At 41.1% G+C, this 25,431-nt stretch overlaps 1 protein-coding gene across 1 annotated transcript in view; it reads left to right on the top strand.

Moving 5' to 3' along the window:
- The first annotated feature begins 535 nt into the window (after positions 1-535).
- The window catches only part of copg2 (COPI coat complex subunit gamma 2), a 58,143-nt gene continuing 33,247 nt past the window's right edge, over positions 536-25,431 (top strand). The window contains exons 1-7 of the mRNA XM_041202045.1: positions 536-648; positions 9,253-9,305; positions 11,888-11,968; positions 18,067-18,138; positions 20,938-21,017; positions 22,064-22,139; positions 23,333-23,425. Coding sequence (XP_041057979.1) covers positions 612-648; positions 9,253-9,305; positions 11,888-11,968; positions 18,067-18,138; positions 20,938-21,017; positions 22,064-22,139; positions 23,333-23,425 — 492 coding nt within the window. The 5' untranslated portion in view covers positions 536-611. The remainder of the gene's footprint in view (positions 649-9,252; positions 9,306-11,887; positions 11,969-18,066; positions 18,139-20,937; positions 21,018-22,063; positions 22,140-23,332; positions 23,426-25,431) is intronic.

Raw genomic sequence — 25,431 nt, 5'->3', positions numbered from 1 at the left:
AGGTAAAATTGGCAAAGCTATAGGGAATGGCCAGGGGTATGACAATAATTAGATCACTCTTGTAAAGAGTGGGCACAATGGGCTGAATGGCACTCTTTTGTGCTTTATTATTCTATGATTCTATCAAAAGAATTCAGGGTGATAAGGGTGGAGGAGCCAATCATTGTGAGAGGTGGAGTTTTGCGTGCTTTGAGCTGTCAGTCTGTGGGAGGGGCGGGGCTCCAAGTGCACTGAGCTTTAATCATTCCGAGAGGCGGGGCTATATTTGCCTTGAGGTGTCAACCAATCTGGGGGCGGGGCATGCTGCGCATTGAGCTGTCAATCATTGAGAGACCCGCCCTCCCCATTTCCCCCCCCCACCCCCCCCATTTCCCACAGTGCAGATGCTGGAAATCTGAAATAAAAACAGAAAATGCTGGAAGTGCTCAGCACGTCTGGCAGTACCTGTGGAGAGAGAAACAGCTAATGTTTCAGGTTGTGGCCTTTTATCGGAACTATTTCAATATACCAGCCAACTTTGGGGGCGTGTCCTTTAACTGTCAGTCAGTGTGAGGGGGTGTGGTTAGCTGCTTTTCCCCTGACGACGAGGCTTCGGACCTGCTGCAGTGAAAATGATTAAGAAATTCGATAAAAAAGACGAGGAGTTGGGTTAGTGATGGCGCTTTTAACGCAGAGTTATCGTCCGTTTTTAAACCCTTATTATTCACTGTGAAAGTCCACAGCAAAGGGCGGTAGAGGCCTCGCTCTCTCCCGGGGTTTGACTCCAGGCCCTGCATCGCTCTTGAGCGGGGGACAAGCTGCAGCTGCCGGCCCGGCTCGGCGGCGGGTTTGACCAAGGAGAAAGGCTCGGCTCCCGTCTCCCGTCTCGGGCTGCTATGGGACATTAAAACAATTACCCTTGGACTAAAGGCCTATAAGAGTAATGTTTTTAATGTAAACGCCAGCCACTGAACTTGTTTAATATGTAGAGATTTGCGTGTATAATTTACAATAAATTGATCACTGTTATTGGAGGGAGGGGGGGGGCGGGGAATAGAGGGGTCAGTGGCTCACCATGCAATGGCAGATTGGAACTGACCGGATCTGTAGCAGACTCTTCCCTCCTTTTGAGCTGGGTGGGCACTGGTGATTGACCAGCCAGCCTGTTTTATTAATAGAACTTGGGTAGGCAGATCTGTACTTGGAGGCTGGGATCCTAACCATTTCAGGATGGTTCTGGCTGCCCCACACACACCCCTCTTTGGTGTCCTGCAGCGATCTAACCTTGGCTGCCCCATCTCTCATCAATATGCAGCCCCTCAGCCTCAACATCCAAAAGCATCGGATCCCACTTGTGTGTGTTTCCTCAACATTCTTGATCACTCTACTGCTTCTGATTTGTCAAGCTGCTTGTCCAACATTGAATTTTGGATTAACAGAATTTTCATCTAATTAAATTTTGGAAAGATCGAAGCCATGCCTTTGGTCCTCACCACAAACTCTGTTCCCTTGCTTCCAAATCCGCCCCTTTCACTTATCAGTATCCAAGACAATGTCTCAGATAATGATGCAATCCATGTCTATAAGAAATAGGAGCGGGAGAAGGCCATTCAGCAAGATTATGGTTGATCTGCCCCAGGCCTCAACTCCACTTTTGTGCCAGCTCCTTTAGCCCTCAACTCCCTGATATTTCAAAAAATCTCTCTACCTTCTTTAAATACTTGCATTGATCGAGCATCCACAACTCTCCGAGGTAGGGAATTCCAGACATTCACCACCCTCAGAGAAGAATACTTTTGCATTTCGGTTTTAAATGAATGTCTCCTTTTTCTGTAACTATGTCCCCTAGTTCGAGATGCCTCCAAGACCTGAGGGAATAAGACCTGAACAACATTTAGGCTAGGGCTGCAAAGTGGCAAGTAACATTGGTGTATTACAAGTGCCAAGCATTGATCATCTCCAAAAGAATCTAACCACTTCCTCTTGAAATTCAATGCCATTACCAAAGTTGAATTCACCACCAGCAATATCCTGGGGGTTGGTCACCTTTGACCAAAGATTCAGCTGTATCAGGTACATAAATACTGTGGCTATAAGAGCAGCTCAGAGGCTAGGTGTTCTGCAATAACTGATTGCTGATAAGAGCAGCTCACCTCCTGACTCCTTGAAGTCTTTACCATCTACAAGGCACAAGTCAGGAGTGTGATGGAGTACTCTCCACATGCCTGGATAAATGCAGCTCCAACAACTCAAGAAGCTTGAAACCATCCTGGATAAAGACTGATTGACACTCCATCCATCACCTTAAACACACTCTGCTTGCACCACCAGCGCACTGTGACTGCAATGTCTATCTTCCACAAGGTGCAATGCAGCACCAAGGCTTCTTTGACAGCACCTTCCAAACTTGTGACCTCTACCATCTAGAATAGTAAGCACATGGGAACACCACCACCTGCAAATTCCCCTCCAAATCACACAATTTCCTGACTTGGAAATTCATTCATTATTGCTGGTTAAAATCCTGGAATTCCCTACTGAACAGCACTGTAGTGTAGACTTGGAAATTCATTCATTATTGCTGGTTAAAATCCTGGAATTCCCTACTGAACAGCACTGTAGTGTAGACTTGGAAATTCATTCATTATTGCTGGTTAAAATCCTGGAATTCCTTGCTGAACAGCACTGTGGGAATGCAGCAGTTTATGAAGGCTGCTCATTATCTCCTCTCAAAGACAACTAGGGATGGACAACAAATGCTGGCCTTGCCAGTGACAATCACATCCCATGAATGAAAAGAAACTTTGACCTTCAGTTGTCTTAGCCTTAAGCCATGGAATTCCCTCGCTAAACCTCATTGCCTCTCTACCTTTCTCTCTTTAAAATTTCTTTGACCAAATTTTTGGTCTCCTGACCTAATATTTCTTTAGGCGGTTCAGTGTCAAGCTTTGCTTGATAACACTCCTGTACGTTACCTTGGGTTGTTTTTACTAAGTTAAACTGCAATATAGCTGCATGTTACTTTTATCGATGTTTAGCTGTACAATCAGTGAGAAACTTACCAGTCCTCTGTTCTTAGACTGCATTGTCATGTCAGCATTGGCTCTATATGCACTTGGAAGTTTCCCAGCAGTTTTTCTTACATAAACGGTACTTCTGGGCCCACCAAGAAGGACAAGCAACATCATCATGGGTAAAGCATCATTTCTGCACTCCACTCCAAATAATACACAATTGTGACTTGGGTATATATTACTATTCCTTCACTGTTGCTGGAATTCACTATCTAACATCATTATGAGAGCTACTTTAGCATCAGGACTACAGTAGTTCAAGGGGAAGGTCCATCACCAGCTTCTTAGTAGTGCATTACTATTCATCTGCAGCCAACTAATGATAGGGTTAGCTGTAAATGAATAGTAATGCACTACTACAATATCCACATTATAGGCAACAATTGCCATAGAGTCGCAACACGCTCCACCCACTGTACTCCCACCCACCCTCAAACAAAACTCTTTCCTTTGCTCTCTTTTATTAAGTGGGTTTCCACAGGATCCATCAGACCTCTGGTATCAGACAAAGTCTCTAAATTTACATAAACTTAGAACGTAGGTGCAATATAGACCTCCTTACACAGAGTTGTGAGGCTGCAAAATTTACTTCCAGGGTTAGTGGTTGACTCTGAAATTGTGTCAACATTCAGTATTAGTTTAGATAGGTGGATGAAGGAATAGGTGGTGAAGGGATACAAGAACAGGATGGGTACATGCCTTCAGATCCCTAAAGAAGTATTGGAAGAGTGCAGGACTGATAGATCAGTACTTTTGATGGTATTTTTATCAGTGTGAGGGAACTGCTGAGAATTAGATGGTGTGGCCTAGGTGCATAACACAGGTGTAACAAGGCAAATCACATTTGAGAACACTGTAGTCATCATTATTCAGCATCACCAGACACCCTTAAAGACAAGGTTCCCAAAGATTGGGCATTGAGGTTTGCAATCAAAATCAGTAAGGGACACGACATGCTCTGAATTGGTGACATCCATAGGGCTATCCTCAATTAATCCAACGATAATCACATCAATACTGATCCAGTAGAATTCTTGGCTTGGATAGTCAATATAACAAACCTTTGCTTGCTTAAGTGTAATTGCTTGCTTATGGGTAAATGTGATTAGGACTATTTGCTTGTGAAGAGTAAATGCTGGCACAAACTGGTTAGGCCAAATGGTTTCCATGTATATATGGTGGGGGTGGGTAGGGGGGGTGGCGGGGGCGGTATACGAGGCGATGCCTTTACCTTGGGACAGACCGAAGGTGTTCTGCAAAGTGGTCGCCCAGTATGTCTGCAAGAATGACCCAGACCTCCCTGTCGCTTGCCATTTTAACACTCCACCCTGCTCGCTTGCCCACATGTCTGTCCTTGGCTTGCTGCATTATTCCAGTGAAGCTCAACGCAAACTGGGGGAACAACACCTCATCTTCCGACTAGACACTTTACAGCCTTCCGGACTGAATATTGAATTCAACAATTTTAGATCTTGAACTCCCTCCTCCATCCCCACCCCCTTTCTGTTTCTTCCCCATCTCTTTTGTTTTTTCCAATAATTTAAAAAGATTTTTCTTTTCCCACCTATTTCCATTATTTTTAAATCTATACCTTTTATGCTCTTTTAGTCTTATTTCACCCTACCCCCACTAGAGCTGTACCTTGCGTGTCCTGCCATCCATTCTTAATTAGCACATTCTTTTAGATAATATCACCACCTTCAACACCTCTTTGTTCTTTTGTCTGTGACAACTTTTGATTATCTGCTCCTATTACTGCTTGCTTGTCCCTACAACCACCCCCCCCCCCCCCCCCCCCCCCCCCCCCCCCCCCCCCCCACCAAAACCAGCTTATATTTCACCCCTCTCCTATTTTTACTTAGTTCTGTTGAAGGGTCATGAGGACTCGAAACGTCAACTTTGTTCTTCTCCGCCGATGCTGCCAGAACTGCTGAGTTTTTCCAGATAATTCTTTTTTTATCTTCTGTATGGTCTTTATCTTGTTTGCTATACAACACAAAAAATGCTGCCCATCATGATCTTTATTGACTTATAATATTCTAAACATTACAAGTATTTGTATACTTGTTGGTACCTCTCATTTACTTGAAGTAAGGTGATGATCTAGATCTTATCCAAGCTCCAGCTGTTTGTGTTTCTATACAATATAGTAGAATTAGTGCATTATTACTCTTTGATTAGTTTTCAGTGGGGAAAAAATAATTTTGCCCATGGAGGCAGGGACAGAAATGTCAAGATCTGCAAAAGAAATTTGTAATTATTAATGACCTGAAGTTGCAATCATTGATCTGTGAGACTGGACGATGAAACAGTTCTGGTTTGCAAGGTTAATTGTTTTGCATTTCCTGGAAGAAATTATAATCTTATTTTGATGTAAATTTAAACATTTGTTTGTACAGCATATGCAGCACACATAACAATTATCTTGGGAAACTTTGTAGATAAATTTTCATTTTAATGTTCTAATGTCCAGAACTAAACTTATTTAATTAAATTATGCTGTAAATTTTGATAATGAGCTTTGACACTGGTGTTGTGACTGTTGCATTCAATCTATAAATGCATTCCATGTGTAGACATGGTGCATACTTAACAACCATGTGATAGAAATTTCTTCCTTTGTGCTTTTATGAGCTTATTATAGATCTCTGTGTGAAAGTTATAATAATCTACCAGCAACTACACACTTGTGATTCTTTCATGCTGCCTTTGTTAAGAGCCATATAGTACATTTGGCCTCTTGCCTGCTGTATCCCGAGAATAAAAGGTGGATATTGGTAGAATTTGATGAGCATTGTTAGATGCTACCACCCAATCTTTGAGATCATTATCGCAATCTAGCCAATGTTCTTGGTGAGAAAGAGAAGCTCCAATTTGGCTATAGAGCCCAAGCACATTTTCAAGTTAGTGAAGTAATTCTCCAATACAATCCAAAAGATGAACAAGGATGTAATATACTGGGCTTGTTTAAAGCATCAACCTATATGCCATTGTATTAAAGTATTAAGTGTGGTTGAACTATATCCCAGGATTTTGTTCTTTGGTCATTTTGTTTCCTCCTCATACACAGCCTATTGGCTGTGGGAAGGCTCAGCAGGTGCTGGTAACCCTCTGGTACCTAACCCAAGTGACCATTCTTGTGTGAATTTAATAGGGAGATGATTTGACTTTGGAGACATGACAGCTAAGCATGATAGCATTCACACTTGCTAGCAGAGGTCACTGGACAGTAATTAGCAATAGCACTGGACAGCAATTGGCTGATTTTTTTTCTCCCTCCTTTCATTAGACCATGAACCCTGAGGCCAGTTATAGCACTCCAACTGACATTCTGGCTGCTTCATCAATGACCTTCCTCCCATCACAGGGCTGGAAATGGGGATGTTTGCTGATGATTGCACAATGTTCAGCACCATCTGCAACTCCTCAGATACTGAAGCAGACCATGTCCAAATGCAGCAAGACCTGGACAATATCCAGGCTTGGGCTGACAAGTGGCAAGTAACATGCTGCACAAGTGCCAGACAATGACCATCTCCAACAAGAGAGAATCACCCCTTGACATTCATCGGCATTACTATTGCTGAATCTCCCACTATCAACAATCTGAGGTTACCGTTGACCAAAAACTGAACTGGACTAGCGATATAAATACTGTGGTACAAAAGCAATTCAGAGGCTAGGAATCCTGTACAGGAGACCAAACCTAGAACTTATTGCTTGTTCAGGATTTCATTGTGCTTACCGTGATTATATTTTCCCCTTTGGGATATGATAATTTTTTTTATTCATTCATGGAATGTGGACATCGCTGGCTAGGCCAGCATTTATTGCCCATCCCTAATTGCCCTTGAGAAGGTGGTAGTGAACTGCCTTCTTGGACCGCTGCAGTCCATGTGGTGTAGGTACACCCACAGTGTGCTGTTAGGGAGAGAGTTCAAGGATTTTGACTCAGCAACAGTGAAGGAGCAGTGATTTATTTCCAAGTCAGGATGGTGAGTGGCTTGGAGGGGGACTTCCAGGTGGTGGTGTTCCCATGTGTCTGCTACCCTTGTCCTTCCAGATAGTAGTGGTCATGAGTTTGGAAGGTGATGTCTACGAAGCCTTGGTGAGTTCCTGCAGTGCATCTTGCAGATGGTACACACTGCTGCCACTGTGTGTCAGTGGTGGAAGTAGTGAATGTTTGTGGATGGGGAGACAATCAAGCGGGCTGCTTTATCCTGGATGACGTCAAGCTTCTTGAGTGTTGTTGGAGCTGCACTCATCCAGGCAAGCGGAGAGTATTCCATCATACTTCTAACTTGCGCCTTGTATAGGCTTTGGAGAGTCAGGAGGTGAGTTACTTGTACAGGATTCCTAGCCTCTGAATTGCTTTTGTACCATAGTATTTATATCGCTAGTCCAGTTCAGTTTTTGGTCAACGGTAACCTCAGATTGTTGATAGTGGGAGATTCAGCAATAGTAATGCCGATGAATGTCAAGGGGTGATTCTCTCTTGTTGGAGATGGTCATTGTCTGGCACTTGTGCAGCATGTTACTTGCCACTTGTCAGCCCAAGCCTGGATATTGTCCAGGTCTTGCTGCATTTGGACATGGTCTGTTTCAGTATCTGAGGAGTTGCAGATGGTGCTGAACATTGTGCAATCATCAGCAAACATCCCCATTTCCAGCCCTGTGATGGGAGGAAGGTCATTGATGAAGCAGCTGAAGATGGTCCGTAACTTCTGGGCTCTGGAGCATTGTAACTGGAAGGTACCCCAAAGATGCTCTGGGAACCCCCTCACTCCCAGACGTCCTCAGCTAAGATTTGCATGACAGTTGTCCTGGAAATTCAAACTTCCGTTGGGGAATTGCCATGCAATGGGAACCCTCCAAAAGTAAGATATAAATTGAAAGCTTTAGATGGTTCCGATTGTCTAATAGTAATGTTACCCAGAGAAGGTTGGAAGGATTAAAACCACTTCTAACTTCTGAGTAACTATAGTACTGAACATCCTCCCCCATCCCCACGGGACCCTCAACTACCACCCAACCCCCCCCCCACACAACCCCCTGATGGAACCCACCGCCCCCCCCCAATCCCAAGGATCTTCCTCCCCTCCTTCTGACTACCCTTCCCATCACCCCCACATGAACACACCACTGACCACACCCCACACTGCCCACCTGACCCCACGCACTGACCACCCAACCCGACACCCTGCCACTACCTGACCCCCTACCCCTCCAACCGCCCAACCCCTAATACTACATAAAAGGGGGCATGGCTCCCTTACCTCTGACTCAGCCACCCTTGATATAAGGCCTCGGGAACTCGCTGCACTACAATTTTCTCGCCTGGCCTGAGTCGGAAGGTCGGGCAAGAAAGGACCGGCTTCATTTCCAGGTAAGTAAGTAAGAGCAGAGTGGCAATCTGACTCTGATTGCCACTCCTTGGAAATTACAGGTCATGAAATTATGTTTGTAACTGAATTTGTAGAGTTTTCCCCCAGTTACAAGCATATTAGTGAAAATGTGTTTCAAAATAGATAAGCTATGTTAATTGTCATTTTATAAATTATATTTAAGTAATTATGTTCATATGTTGTCGGGTTTAAATATAGAATGTCGGGTATGTTAGTCCAACCCATGGAAATCTGCAGAGAGAAGTTTCGTAAATTCTGCAGAGAGAGATTTCCTACCACTTTCTCTGCAATAAAAATAAGTTATCTTGACTAATAGAAAGCACAATGTAAGTACTGCAGTAATAGTTGAACTACTTTCATAAACAGTCAGGGAGTTCATAAACTTTGCATTTATGTTAATTTCAACAGTTATGCCTTTCATTCACATGGTGCAACTATTTTGATGTAGGTTTGCCATGTCATTTTTCCACAATGCATGATGAAAGGATCGTTCTGTCAGTATCAGTTACATGGATGTGTGTGGAAGCTAGGAGAAATCTACCAATCATATAATCTTCCTGATGATTGTACAAATCAGTGGAATGGTACTTTTGATATCTGTGGAAATGGTTAGACTGACAATATTACTTCATTGAGAGTGTGTGAATCTATGGGACAAAAGAAAGGTGCAAAAATTCCTGGAGTGAAATGTGAGCACAAATATTTGTCAAGATAGCTTTTGGACTAATTAATTTACAGTATAATAATCACCAATTACTGTCTGTGCATCATATAATTTATTGTATTCCTTTTAGGAAGTGGATCTAATCCTTACCAACAACTAGAGAAGAGTGCAGTACTACAAGAGGCAAGTCTTACATATCATCTGTTTATTTAATTCCCAGAATAGAGAAATGTCATTACTAACATTAGGAGATTATTCATGACTTCATTTAAAAACCACAACTTAAAAATGCACCTTTCTTTCACAAGGTAACACAGAGAAATTTGTGAAGACAACGATGCAGATATAGAATCATTTAAACTTATAGCACAGAAGGAGGCCATTTAGCCCATTGTACCTGGGCTGGCTCTTTGAAGGACCTGTTCTGCTTAATCGCACATCCCCGTTTTTTGTCTGTAGCCTTGTAAGATCCTCATCTTCACAACTCCTTTTTAAATTATTTATGGAATGGGCTTTCAGAACCCTTTGAGGTAGATCGTGACGAATCCTGATAGCTCTCTGAGTGAAAAGGTTTCTTGCCATCTACCCTCTAGACCTTTTTCCAATGATTTTGTATCTGTGACCTCATTACTGACCCATTTGCCAGATAGAATAATTTTTCTCTATTTACTGTCAAACCCTCTCATCATCTTGAAAACCTTCAAAAGCAGAATTGCAGTAATTATAAAAAAGGTGAAAGAGTTTATGGCATTTATTAATGGGTGCACTGAATGCAAAATCAAGGTCATGATGAAATTGTACAAGATATTGATGAAGCTACATTTGGAATACTGTTAAGTTTTAGAAATAATGGATGCATAGAAAAGAGCCAGTGAAGATTATCTGGAATTTAATAGGGATGAAAGAATACAGTTATGAAGGAAGAGTTGTAAAAACTAGAATTGAGCAGAGAGGTAATAGAAATATTCAAAATTTTGCAAGGGTTTGAGGAGATAATTCTAATTCTTATTTCCACTGGTCTGTGAAAAGTAGCATAAATTTAGGATTAGTACTAGAAAGATAAAGGGTAAGCTAACGCTTATTCACGCAAACCATTATTAAGACTATGGGATGCATTACAACAAGTGGGTATTGAATTTGAGTCAGTTGTAACATTTAAGAGGAATTAATATTGAACATCTGAATATAAATATTTATGGTTTTGGGTAAAGAGCAAGGGGATAAATAGCTTGAATGTGGCACAGACTAAATGGCCGCCACCCCATGTAGAAATTTCAAAGCTTTTATGCTTCTGAAGTATTTCTCATTACTTTGACTGAAAGACAAATACTAGACAGCCTTTTCATGTGATTGCTAAAGGCTATGATAAGTAAAGCGACGGTTAAGTACAGCTATTATGTAGAGAAAAAGTGCTATTAGCTAGCATTGGATATGATTGTTATTTCATTCTAAAACCAGTTTACACACATGGATTTCCTTTCTTAATTTGAACTGCCTTATTTTAATTAGATTAATTACTTTAAAATGATGAACCGAGGAATTTAGTACAAATATCACATAGTAGACTTTCGGCCACTTTAGCCCAGAGTGTGTCAGGCTGCAGAGAAGGAAAAGCTTGCAGAACCTCAGAAAGGGGTGACCCTGAAATTACATTGTAGGATGGTAGTATAGGAATACCTAATGTGTTCAACTGAAATTTGTCTACGTTTTTACCGGAGCTTTCGATCCATTTATTTTAAATGTTTTATTCCAGACAAAAGATTCAAATGCTTTTGTTAGTTGTCATGGCGTAATTCTGACTTTAGATCATTTAAAAAAAATGGCTTATTGAAAAGTGATTGTGTGGCACGTGAACTTCAATGGCAATTGTCAGATGTTTTTTAATGGCTTTGCTTCCATTTGGTTTTGGTTCAGAAGGTTTCCTTGAAAATCAGATTGAACAACTAGATATATGAAGGGAAATATTTCTAGAATACTTTAGTACACTGCGCTAAAGCGAACTTAAACTATCTCTTTAATTATAACAGATAATTAAACACAGCATCTTCTATTAACTGAGAATTCATGCCAGTTACACCATGTTTTTGATTTCAATTTTGAAAAATACTTTAATGTTTTAAGCATTTGAACCGTTATCAATACATGGGTGACATACACGTTCAATGGTTGCTTGAGTATCTATATGATCTAATGAGTTAATACACTAACCACCTTTTTACTTCTGAATTTTAATCCAGTACAGTTTGTTGGGCAGTTGCAATTCTGTGCCAAATCTAAAATCCTACTTTTAAGTGTTTGGGATGGTTCACCCAGATCCTTGTGAGACCACTACATAAAACTGACAACAGTTGCTTGCTGAATGACTGTGATCTCCCAGTTTGGCCTGAGTGATGGAAATGTCACTCTGGTGCAGTAACTGACGATACTTTTCTGATTGGGTTAAGTACATAGAGGAAGATGTCCTATGCGTTGTGCAGTAAAATTGTAAATCAATTTATGAAGAGCAGGCTTACATTGAGCTTCAGTGAAATCTTTTTCCTATTTTTGTGCAGAGTTAAAGGAACGTATTTGATATGTAATGTAGTTGACCAAAACATAGTCGAGTATGACATTGGATGCCGTGTGTAGGAAAGTATTCTATTATCCTGCCGTGTTGAAGACAAAATCTATCTGCAACAGAATTTTATCAAGAAACATCAGTTTATTTTAATCATTTTAGTACAAGTTTTCTGTGTAGTATTAACAAACTTTTTTATTGTTAACAGGCCCGTATATTCAACGAAACACCACTAAATCCCAGAAAATGCTTACATATCCTTACAAAGATCCTGTACCTGCTCAACCAGGTAAGAAGTCATAGAATAGTAATGGCACAGGAGGAGGTCATTCAACTTATCATGTCATGTCAGCTCTCTGTCAGAGCAACTCAGTACCACTCGCCCATCTTTTCCCCATAGCCATGCAAATTTTTTCTTGTCAGATAATTATCCAGTTCTCTTTCAAAGCCATGATTGAATCTGCCTCCACCACACTCTCAGGCAGTGTAACTGTTATGTATTCTGTTATTAACTATCTAATCTGAGATCTTCATGCACTAAAGCTGATTTAGAACTCCAGTAAAATATTGACTCCATTAAAAAGTTAGAATAAATTTGCAGCAATAAACATTTTTATAATTCCCCTTGTATTTCTTACACATTGATGTTTAGTGGAAGATTACCACTTAATATAATGCTAGTCCTTTAGCAGAAATTATAAAATGTCTTGTGTATAATACATCTCCGGTATGTGGTTTCTATATACCCATCAAAGACAGCATTGCCAAAAAGATCTGATGTATTACAGTTTTTTCATTTTTCTGAATGTGAGTCTTAGGACTTTGAAGAAAAGCATCTTAACAATAACTGATTTTAGTGCCATTTATATTTGTGCATTTCTACAGGGGAGATTTTATATTTCCATTTCGTTATCTTGTTGAGAAACAACCATAATAACATGGAATCATGAAGCACCAAAGGAGATGAATTAATCTGTTGTATCTTTGTTTGCTCTTTGCTAGAGCAATCCAAACCTAATGCCACTGTGCAGTATATTCCTCTGGGCTTGAATCTTCCTCTGCTTCAAATATTTAAGTTAAAAGATGTAATGGTCTCTTACAGATAGACAGCTTGATTTGTGTGTTTATTGTTGAGCAGTAGGATGATTTGCAAATTACTTGAGCATCTTTTCCCTCCTTATGTATTGATTGGCAATCAGTGTGATAACAGACCATTATTTATTATATTTCATACCATGGATCAGAGGCTGGGAATTCTGCATTGAGTAACTCACCCAACCCCCAAAGCCTGTCCACTATCTTACAAGATACAAGAGTGTGATAGAATACTCCCCACTTGCCTGGATCTGTGCAGCTCCAATAACACTGTAGAAACTTAACAGCTTCAGGACAGAGCAACCTACTTGATTAGCACCCCATTTGGAATTGCATGGGTACACCACCATCTGCAAGTTCCCCTCCAAGTCACATACCATTCTGACTTGGAACTATATTGCTGTCAGTGTGACCAACTCTCACAGAGAAGATTAAGGGACACTCTGACGGGAGGGTACAGCTAGGACTGTGAGGGTGGGTGGGGGTTCTGTGGGGGGTTGCTGTCAGGGCTGTGATAGTACGCAAGCAGAAGGAGAGGGGGTACGTGAGGTTTAAAGAACCAAATTACAGGAAAAACAGCAATATTCGATCCAGACACAGGACAGTGGCCTCAAATACAGGACAATCCTGTAAAATAAAGGAAGGTTGGTCACCCTGATCACTGCTCCTGTGTTATTGCTGGATCAAAATTCTGGAACTCCATCCCTAACAGCACTGTGAGTGTACCTACACCACATGGACTGCATTGGTTTAGGAAGGCTATTCACCACCACCTCCTCAAGGTCGATTAGGCATGGGCAATAAATGCTGGCCTTGCTAGCAATGCTCACATCCTATGGATAAATTAAAAAATTAGTAAGAACAGTTCATTATAGATGGAAGATTTGAATTTATCCAATGTAAAATTGTATATTTTTAAAACAGCTTTGTTAATGTATATATCTTGTTATACTCCCCCATCCATTTTGATAGTGTTTTAGCAGATGATCATTGATCATTTTCAGTGCAAAAGTAAGCTGCCTTAGAATTATTCTACAAATGTGTATAGCATGAATAAACTTGAACAAGTAAATTAGGCTTATTCCAATTTTCTCTTTCCCCATACAGTTAAAAATCAATTTTAGCCATTACTGTCCAAAACTTTGTTCATCCTTAACAGAAAATTGGTGTCCCCTATAAAACAGTGTATCTGCCTCAATTAAATGATTGTCTCTAGCCAACTTAGTATCTGAGTTGGGCTTTGCTCAATGAGATATGGCTGCATTGTTGAACTGCAACACCCAAGATTTTTTTTTTAACTCTTTCATGGGATGCGAGTATCGCTGGCAAAGCCACCATTTGTTGCCCATCCCTAATTGCCCTCAAGAAGGTGGTTCTTCAGCATCACGTTCTTAGTGATGCAATATTTTGGTGCAATTAAGACTTCTGAGGCCAAGCTCACCAGAGTAATTCCTATCATGGGCATGGACTGACTAGGGTTCCTTCAAGAAGCTGATTATAGTTCCACATTGGGATTGGTAAATTTCTTCAGTGAGTCTTTTTTTCTCTTTCTTTTCTCCACTGGTTTGACGTATGGAATCCAGTTACCTATAGGCTATGGAGCACACAATGTATCTTGGAGCTACCCTTTATTGTCAAATCATATCTTAGGCTAATATTGTCAAATTTTTCAGTTGTAAATTGGGCTGGCAAGCTGCTTTCCTAGCCCTTCAAGAAATTTTAATGCGAACTTGCAGACTGCAGTTGCAAAGAACCCGGGATTCATAAAATTGTGACGAATCCCAAAGAGAAAGGAGAAAAAGAAGATAAAACTTACCTTTTGAAAAAGGAGATCGAGCCTTGGAGTTTGGGAACTACAGTTCCCATAGGGTTAAAAGCAAAATACTGCTGATGCTGGAAATCCGAAACAAAAACAAAAATAGATGGAAAAACTCAGCAGGTCCGACAGCATTTGCGGAGAGGAATACAGTTAACGTTTTGAGTCTGTATGACTCTTCATCAGAACTAAGGAAATCCAGAAATGAGGTGAAATATAAGCTGGTTGAGGGGGGTGGGACAGGTAGAGCTGGATAGAGGGTCAGTGATAGGTGGAGGCAAAGAAGAGTTTGCCAAAGATGTCATAGACAAAAGGACAAAGGGGTGTTGACGGTGGTGATATTAACTAAGGAATGTGCTAATGGTGACATTAAGGATAGAAAGGACGAGCAAGTGACAGATAGCCCTAGTGGGGGTGGGGCGGGATGAAGGGATCGAAATAGGCTAAAAGGTGGATATAAAACATTGGATGAAAATAAACTTAAAAATCGGGCCCTGGCGTAGAATGGCCACACATGAGCAGATCGTTCTTTTTTTTTAAACAATCTTCTGTGGCTCTGCGCGTGTGCTGCCTAGGGAATAGTTGCACATGTGCAGTGTGTGCATGTTCACGTCTTCAGGCCGGTAAACGGCCCAGCATGCATGCACAGTTTGTTACTTTTATATTTTTAGATGGAAACTGTTCCTGTGCAGAAGGGAAACAAGAGCGAAACAGCCGGAAAAGAGGGCCAGGTAACCTAGAAGAGAATGCCATTCTGCAGAAACTGCCAGAAGAGCCAGGACGAGAGCAACAGGGAGCAGATCCCAAAGAAAAGAATCCCAAAACTGATGAGTGGGACAGAAAGATGTCCCAGGGAGATACTTAAGTCAAGGAACATGGAAAGAAATGGGAAGCAGGTCTGGTTCAGTGGAATTGAAAGTAAGGAGCAAAGGGAAAGACTCCAAATTAAAGAGTCAGAGCTGTAGGGAACAGATTTGGAACAAAGCGGGCTTATAAGATGCCAGAAGATCTGAGATGACAGCTAAAGGTCATTGACTCCTTACTGTAGGCTTTGGAGTGGTGTTCTGCTTGACACAGCCAAATATCTGGGAGTGTGGAAGGTGAAGCTTGAGTACACTTTGAGATCCAGGGGAAAGAAGCCTTGGATAGGGAGGTTGAAACCCTGGAGGTGGATCCCTGTTGGAGATATCCAAGTGAAAGCATTGTTTGGGAGAGAATTCCAAAGCAAGTTCTTCGAATGTGGAGATTGGAAGCCCTCATGAGAGAGACAGCATTTCAGCGAGACCAGTTGGCTCACGGAGTGACTAGCATCTCGGGAGTTGATGAGATATTTGTAGGAATTTGGTATTGGAGTGTGGTGTGTCTGACTGCAGCTCACCTCATAGTTTACATGTGCTGTATCCTTACTTTGAACATTAGAGTACTTTGATTTTGTAACTTGTGTTATCTTTACGAATTTGTATGTTTCTGTAAAGGTATAGTCGGGGTGAAGGAGTGGTGTAATATAGTTCATCTTTTCTTATTTAATAAATGTTTTATTCTGTTGTTAAAAGTTAATCAGCAGACTCCTGTGACTCTGTTCAGTAGTCACTCTTCATGTTGCTAAACAAAAAATAAAAGTTAGGATCTGTCAAGCCCTGGGATCTGACAAAACCATTAGGAACATCAACTGGGATCATAACAAAATAGGGCCTTAGATTTACTATTGGCTCGTGCTACTTGAAAATTGAGGGAGATGTCTACAGTGAAATTGTGGGTATGTATTGGTAATCCTGCCAAATCTGATTTCTGTTATATTTATCAATCCCTCTTTACTAGTTCACGCACCTGTTTATTTTTCCCCTTTCTCTCAGTTCACAGTAACACTGTGGGCAGGGATCCCAGATCTTGTAAATCCTTGACCATAGCATTCACAGCTAGTAGATTCTAAGAAAGAACAAATAATAAATAACATATAAGTGCTCACAACCTCAGGGAAACCCTAAAGAACCCTAAAGCCAATTAAATGCTTTTAAAATGTAGCCATTAATGTAAATGCAACGCATTTCAGCACAGCACACTTCCCAAAGGCAGCAAAGAGATAATGACCACATAATCTGCTTTCGTATTGGCTGAGGGATAAATAATGTCCAGGACCTCAAGTGTAAGAGATGAAGAAGAGCAGGATGATTTTCGTGGGATGGCATAATATTTTTTATTTATTCATGGCTTATGGGCGTCGATAGCTAGATCAACATTTATTGTCCATCCTTAATTACACTTGAGATGTGGTGGTGAGCTGCCTTCTTCAACTGCTGCGATCCATGTGGTGTAGTTACACCACAGTGCTGTTAGGGAGTGCCATGATTTTGACCCAGCGACAATGAAGGAACAGCAATATATTTCCAAGTTGAAATAGTAAGTGGCTTGGAGGGGAACTTGCAGGCGGGGGTGTTCCCATCTGTCTGCTACCTTGTCCTTCTAGATGGTACTGGTCGTGGGTTTAGAAGGTGCTGTCTAAGGAGATTTGGTGAGTTCCTGCAGTGCACCTTATAGATGGTACTCCCTGCTGGCTCTGTGCGTTGGTGGTGAAGGGAGTGAATGTTTGTGGATGTGTTGTCAATCAGCGGGCTGCATTGTCCTGGGTGTCGTTGTAGCTGCACTCATCCAAGCAAGTGGGGAGTATTTCATCATACTCCTGACTTGTGCCTTGTAGATGGTGGACAGCCTATGGGGAGTCAGGAGGTGAATTACTCACCGCAGGATTCCTAGCCTCTGGAGCTGCTCTTGTAACCACAGTATTTATATGGCTAGTTCAGTTCAATTTCTAGTCAATGGTAACCCTCAGGATGTTGATAGTGGGGGATTCAGCGATGGTAATGTCATTGAATATCATGGGGCGATGGTTAGATTCTCTCTTGTTGGAGATGGTCATTGCCTGGCAATTGTGTGGCGCGATTGTTACTTGTCACTTGTCAGCCCAAGCCTGGATATTGTCCAGGTCTTGCTGCATATGGACATCGACTGCTTCAGTATCTGAGGAGTCTCTAATTGTGCTGAACATTGTGCAATCATCAGCACTGATTTATCAGCTGAGGGGGGACGGTACATGGCGATCAGCACAAATTCTCCTTGCCCATGTTTGCCCTGATGCCATGAGACTTCATGTAGTCCAGAGTTGATGTCGAGGGCTCCCAGGGCAGCTCCCTCCCAACTGTATACCATTGTGCCTCCACCTCTGCGCGGTCTGCCCTGCCAGTGGGACAGGATTCAAACCAGGTCCCCAGAGCATTACCCTGGATCTCTGAATTACCAGTCCAGTGATAATACCATTATGTCTCCACCTCCCCCATAATGTGATTTTGTAACTTGCACAATGAAAATGAAGCTACAATTTTCAAAGGCCCAATTGATGGCTCATTTGTCAGCCCATTTACTTTAGACTCCTGTAAGTTAACACACAGAGTTCCTACTTTTATTTTTCTCTTCTCTTTAAGGGGGAACACTTTGGAACAACAGAAGCCACTGAAGCCTTCTTTGCAATGACTAAGCTGTTTCAGTGCAATGATGTAAGTATCTGCTGAATACGACTGTGACAAAAGTTCTTAGAATTCTTTGATTGGCATTGTTAAATTAATTTACGATGCTGCATAATTCAAAAATTTTTGCTCAATAGGCAGAATCAAGGGAGATTAACTAATTAAGTTTTAAAGCGGCACAGTGTTCATTCAAGTTGCATATTTAAATAATTTGCTTCTGGATTACAGCACACTACTAAGCATTTCTGAACCATTTGTTTTGGAGAAATGCAGCTTTATGGCACTGCACCTCATCAACTCCTTCCGCTTGCGGTATTATAGTGTATTTTGGAAAGGTGATGGCATGCTCTAAATGTACTTGATTTGTACTGCAGCTTTCCAGATTTTGTTTTAAAAAACAGTAATTAGTATTAATGGATATTGTTTTCAAATCAATTTTAAACGTATAACCAATTTTATTAATTTTTTTTGCTTACTTTCTCCTTATGTTATTCCTGATTGCATTATATCAATTGACCTAAGGCTCATGGGATTGGTGTAACATATTAGAATGAATTGAGGATTGGTTAACAGACAGAAAATGGAGAGTAGAAATAAAATGGGTTATTTTCAGGTTGGTAGGGTGTAATTAGTGGAGAGCCACAAGAATTATTGCTTGGGCCTCAACTACTTACAATCTATGTCAATGACTTTGAAGGGGCCAATTGTAATATAAACAAGTTTGCTAATGTTACAAAGCTAGATAAGAAAGGAAGCTTTGAGGACACCATTAAGAGGCAGCAAAGGGCTGTAGACTGGCTAAGTGGTTGGACAGGAAGGTGGCAGGTGGATTATCATGTGGGAAAATGTGAAATTATCTGCTTTGGTACAATGGAAAGGCAGTATTTTTTTTTACAAGGTGAGAGACTAAAGCTTGTTAGTATTCAGAAGGATTTGGGTGTTCTTCTACAGGAATCACAGAAAATTAGCATGCAGTTACTGCAAGCAGTTGAGAAGGCAAATGGTATGTTAGCCTTTGTTGCAAGGGAATTGGAAGATAAATGTAACAAATTCTTGTGGCAAATATATAGGGTTTGGATAAGACCAGACCTGGAGTACTGTGTACAGTTTTGTCTTGTTACCTAAGGAAGGATATACTTGCCTTAGAAGGGATGCAAGGAAAGCTAACTAGATTTATTCCTGGGATGACAGGACTGTGCTAAGAGGAGAAATTAAGTAGAATGAACCTATACTTTCTGGAGTTTCGAAGAATGAAGGTGATCAGATTGAAACATATATAATTTTTAGATTCCCTCACACAGAGTGTGAGATACTATCTAAATTATTTCTGTCTGTTTTCATGGTGGAGGCTGTGCCCTGATTGAAGGATGTCAGGGCTCTAGCACAAGCACAAAGCACGGCAGGCAAAAGGTCACACATGCTCTATTTCCACGTTTCTTTTGACAGCTGCTTAAAGAAGCTGAAGGAGTTGGCCAGAGGCAGTAGTGCGCCTGCATGGGGTGTGTGGTGCAAAGGTTGCTCAGGTTTCAATGTTTTGACATGAATCCCAACCACGGGATCTGGGGAACGGCGCAAAAACTAGCCCATGAGAAAAGATTTGAATAACTGCAGCATTTGATAGCTTCTTGCAGCTGGGGATCCAAAGCTCAAAGAAACCCGGGAGTAATGGTTGCTTGGTGCAACTAGGAGCTGGGCTCAGAGAAATCCAGGAGCAGTGGTTGTCTGCTTAATGCAGCTAGTGAGCTGGGAACGTGCCGGTGATTAGATGCTGGGGTGCAGCCTTGTAAGCCTAGTGGGATGCAGTCTCGGGAGAAGAGATTGAGCAACTGGGAGGTGAGCAGTCATTGGGGCAATTTGAGCTGGAGTCCAGTTGCCTGACAACTCATTGCAAACAGAAGAAGCAAGAGGGCCTCAAGGCTGAATTGGAATTGCCATTGAAAGGAAATCGGAGACTAAATCCTCGAAAAAGAGGAGCTGAGGAAGACAGAGTTTGAAGGATGTTTGTGACTTACAATGATTACTGACATATGGGTGGGCTGCTGAAAAAAATTGTGGTATCTGTTTAGGTGTGCAGTTTGTGGTTTATGTTCAACCACAGTTTGCCTGTTAATTCATGTTTACCTAAAGTTAATTCTTGATGTTAGAGCATAGGATAGATAACTTTACTGTTTGCTTTTTTGACTCTTGTATAGTAAAAATTCCTGTTTGTTTGAAACTGTGGAATCTGTTGGCTTTATTCTCTTAGTAAATAACTGGGTTTTCAAATATTGTCTACTTTAACAAAAAAATTAGTGGTCCCTAACCAGAGCATAATACCTGTCAAGTCTTCTTAGATGCTGTTTCCTTTGGCTAAAGAGCCTAGAACTACGTGTTATAGTCTCAAGATAAGGGGCTGGCCATTTAGGAGTTAGATGAGGATCAACGTCTTCACTCAGGTTTGTGAATCTTTGGAATTCTCTAGCCAGAGGACTGGATGTTTAGTTAGAGTATTTTCAAGACTGAGATTGATGGATTTTGAAGCACTAAGGGAATCCAGGGATATGGGGATAAGGTGGAAAAGTGGAGTTGTTGAAGAAATACAGCCATGATCTTATTAAATGGTGGAGCAGGCTAAAAGGGCTGTACTGCCTACTCCTACTTCTTGTTCTTAATTACTGTTTATCTTTTAATGTATTTACACTCTCTCATCTGCTTAGGTGTTCTTCAACAAAATACCTAATGTTCCAGGAAATAGTATCGTTCTTCTTTGTTACAATTTCAGTTGATTTGAGGTTGCATCTGTTTCTGAGAGACTGTGCACTTCTTAAAATTGATTTTATCCATTTACAGCAAACTCTTAGGAGAATGTGTTACTTGACAATTAAAGAGATGGCTAACATTTCAGAAGATGTAATAATAGTCACAAGCAGGTAAGAGTGAAAAAGTATAATTAGTCTTAGTAATTTCATTCCTTCTGCCGCGACTTAAATATTAAGAATCATTTTGTAATTGGGAGCAATGATAGTTTACTTCATCTGCATTACGTTTTAGGACTCTCTGTGGAGATCACAGTGTGTTTTACAATGGGCTGGTTAATCATCTTGTTGAGCACTTTGATATATTCCAGCTGTGTGGAAACAGGTGCCAGGGACATTATGCACTGTTTATGCTCTGATGTTTGAGAGTGTAGTAAGTCCTTAGTGAAATTTCTGAACCAAACAAGATTAACCTGGATTAACTGTCAAAGAAGTTGTAAGCAATTGTTTTACACCCAAGTCCAGTAGTTTTAAAAGGCCTACTGGATGCCCTTCGGAAGTATATGTTACAGCTTCAAGGGAACTGTAGTGTTACTCTTTTCTTGGAATGGGGTGGGATGGGGGCGGGGAGAGGGGGGGGGGGGGGGGGTGGGGGGGGGGGGGTGCTGGGGGCGTGGTAGTGGCAGTGATGATGATCTTCAGTGTCTGGCTGCTACTTTAATGAAGTGCCAGTTTTACCTCCAGCATTAAGAACTCAGATAATGATTGTGTCTTTAGTATAATCACATTTATTATTATGTACATTTTAATTTTTGAATTCTTTTGTCTCATAGTATTTTAAACCTTTACAAGAAAGTATAGTCATGTAAAATTTGCTTCAGTGGGCGAAAAATGAAGAGGTAGTCAGTGTGATGTAGAGTTTCTAGTTCTTATAACTCTTAGCTTAGAACTTTTCTAAAATTAGTGTAGAATTGTAGTACAGTCAGTGCAGCCTCGGGGTAAAGATTATCATGATTTAAGATTGACAAAAGCTGGTTACAGTTCAAAATAATGCAGCGCTTTCCCGAAGCTAAGTCCTCAGCATTAGAAAAACAAGAAATATTAAGACACTATATTAGCTCCTCATACAATTTTTAAAATCTGTTTGGCCACCAACCAGATGTCATTAAAGAAGATTTTCCAATTAATTAACGTTGTTTTCTGTTTGCTAATGTGTCAAGTTTGACCAAGGACATGACCGGGAAGGATGATGTGTACAGAGGTCCGGCTGTGAGGGCACTTTGCCGTATTACAGATGTAAGTATGCACTCTGGAGAAAAAACAGGTTATGCAACTGCTGCAGAGGAATATAGTGAAGCCAGCTACATTTCTTTATTATAAATTTTGGAAAATTACTTAAAAGTTTTGGCTATAATTTTACATAAAAATGCAGGCAGAGAACTTGAAGCCAGGGCTAGTGGAGCTGATTCAAAATAGGAACTTCAAAACTTTATCTGCTTGCCATCATATCAAAATACATGTTACTATGTGGTCTAATGTAGCCAACTCCAAGTTTGAATCTAGTTCAAAAGGGAGCTAAATGAGTACCTGCAGGTAGAAGATATTTCAAGTTATATCTGGTAGGTGGGTTAATTGAGACTGATGATATCAGTCACTATAATCCCTAAGGTTTGCTTCATTGCCTTTAGAATATCCGAGTTTATTTTCATAAATAGGCTTACGTTTTTGGTAAGAGATTGCCTGGCTGGAGTCATAATTACAAAACTCTCTTGTTTGGAAATCCCTCCATGGCACACCCCTCTCTATTTCTGTAACCTTCTCCAAACATACAACCTTCTGAGATATCTGTGCTCCTCCACTTCCTGCCTTTTGCACATTCCAGGTTTTAATTTCTTCACCATTGCCTTCTGCTGCCTTGGTGCTAAGCTCTGGATTTCTCTCCCTAAACCTCTCCATCTCGCTACCTCTCTGTCCTCCTCTAAGACATTGACCAAGCCATTGGTCATCTTTCCTATTATCTCTTCACTCAGTGTCAAATTTTGTTTGACAATGTACTTTGGATGGTTTGTTCTACATTAAAGTTGCAATATAAATGCAAGCTGTTGGAGAATTGGGGGCATACAGGTTGCACATTGTTTTTATGGGACAGGATTGATGGACTAGCTGGTCATTTGCAACCTTTTTGTATGTTCATAAAATGGTTTTGTATTTTAAACCAATCCTCCTCCTCCACCTCCCCCCCCCCCCCAACCCTCAGTTGGTAAAGGTACCCCTGAGCCAAAATCTGAAGCAGAGTTTCAATCCACAGCCAGCTGGCTCAGAGGTGAGAATACTACCAACTGATCCAAACCACAAGTCTGCAGCACACTTTATTTCAACATTTACAGAAGTTTAATGCAGCTTTGGTGGATCCTGTAGCTCAGGGCACCGTAGAAGCAGTAGAGTACGTCTTTTTAAGGTTAAGTGTCTTACTGTCGTTTTATTGGTAGATGACAATGCTGCAGGGGATAGAACGTTATATGAAGCAAGCTATTGTGGATAAAGTGGCCAGTGTGTCCAGCTCTGCCTTGGTCTCCTCTCTGGTAAGGGTGTCTGAAATATCATTTCTTATTCCTTTTACAAAAATCTGAACTTTTGATCTTTTTTAAGATCTAACTGATCATAAATCAGTATTACCATTAGTGTTAAAATGCATTACCTGAAAGCAAAAGCATTCACTATGATGCTATAATTTTATTACCTGGTTCGCTTAAATCTTGTTATTCTTTCTCCAAAGGAGACTTATTTTAAAGAAATAATATGCTTTAACTTAAATAATTTGTTCATATATTTAATAGAATATAGAAGACAATTTTACTTTGATAATCTGGGCCCTCCTCAGTGCAGAAGTAAGCAGGTATTAGTTTTCAGAAACTCCAGCTGGCAATTAGTATCTAATTGACTGTGTGCCTATTTAGGCCACTTCTTGATATAAAAAAAGTCTCAGTGGTGGTCTTATAGAATTTTTTCAGGTTAAAAACAGCCCTTTTAGCTGCAATTCAGAACCATACTTCAGATTCTTCAGACCCATGGACTATATCACAGGAGATCAGCTTGATTTTTGTAAATTAAAGTGCAATATTTGCCACACACTCATTCAGGTACCTATGTATTTTTGAGCTTTCCCAGGTCTGTAACAGCTTTCTAAAACTCTTTCTTTCCATCTGCAATAATATACCGCATCCACTACCTCAGAAGAGCACCCACTACCACAACAATGTATCATTTTCCATTCCCACATCAGCTGTTCTGTTACCACTCATAATGATATCATCTATTAGCACTGGAACAGGGACAATTTTAAATAGTAACTGCACGCACAATAGGGGAAGAATTTTGCCCCTTGGGATGGTGGGGCCGGGGAGTGCAGGAGCGGGCGCGTGCAGGAGTGCCTCTGATTGTGGGGGCACGCCACCATTTTACGTGGGCAGGCCAATTAAGGCCAGCCCATTGTGACGTCCGCCAGGAAGCGCTATGTGCTCCCGGTGGGGGGGGGGGGGGTGGATTCCCTCAGCCGGGAATGCACTCTTCCCGCGCATGCACGCGAAAGTGCACACTCATCTCTAAGTGCTGCCTCAGGGAGATCGGCGGCAAATTCAAAAATGGTCAATGCACAAAATTAAAATTTCCCTGACATGTGACACTGTCACATGAGTTGGGAATGTCCATCATCTTCGTTCAAACTTTTATTAAATTTTTTAAAACCTACATGAAACCTCATCCCACCCGTGGATGAGATTTTATGCTTTTTCTGAAGCCCGCCGATTCAGCTGCATCCCCGCCGACCTGAAAATTGAAATGACGCGGGGTGATGTTGGGAGTTCTGCCCGACGTCATCCCATGTCATTTTAGGTGTCGGCGAGCGGGCCCCAGGCCCCGTTCCCCACTTGCTGACCTCAATATCCTGGCCTAGGATCTTAACTAAGATTTTCAGGCTCCTTTCAAATGCAAACCAGCACAGAAAGGAATCTATGTTCCGTTATCTCAATGGAACTTAGAGTTTAGATTAAAAGAGGTAAAAGGCTGTTGTTTAACCATTGTGTTTTTCCCTCACCTCTTCTTATTTCCTCCATACTCCCTAGATCTTTCCCATTAGTCCCCAAATAAAAAGGTGAATAGTTGACTTCCTACCAAGCCTCTGCCAAAGTTATTTGTATTTCTACAAGTTGCATAAGAGCAGCCTGGCTTGAATCTTCTTTTTCATGAGGAAAAGCATGGGATCTTGGTTCTCCATTTCCCCAGTGGCAAGTTTGAGATCAGGACAAACCTATGTTTTAGTGCAATGCGCCTAACATACTGTACCATTATATTGCTTCCAAATAACACCTGTGTGTGTGGGATTTGGTAGGCTAAAGGTTCAAGTCTAGGAGCAGAGCTGCTTCACTAGTACCTGTTAGCTTGGTCTCCTAAAGCAATTAAGCACAATGGGTAATTGTTCTACTAAAAACTGTAGAATCATTTTTTGTGAATTTAAATAAGTTTTTTGATTGAGAAACTTGGGTGACAAGTCAACAATATTTTGGAAATGCATCGCAACTGGGCTACCATC

This window comes from Carcharodon carcharias, chromosome 13 (genome assembly GCF_017639515.1).
Source record: "Carcharodon carcharias isolate sCarCar2 chromosome 13, sCarCar2.pri, whole genome shotgun sequence".
NCBI classification, from domain to species: domain Eukaryota; kingdom Metazoa; phylum Chordata; class Chondrichthyes; order Lamniformes; family Lamnidae; genus Carcharodon; species Carcharodon carcharias.
Note: the sequence above shows the minus strand (reverse complement) of the source record. Positions and strands in the feature narration are given on the sequence as shown.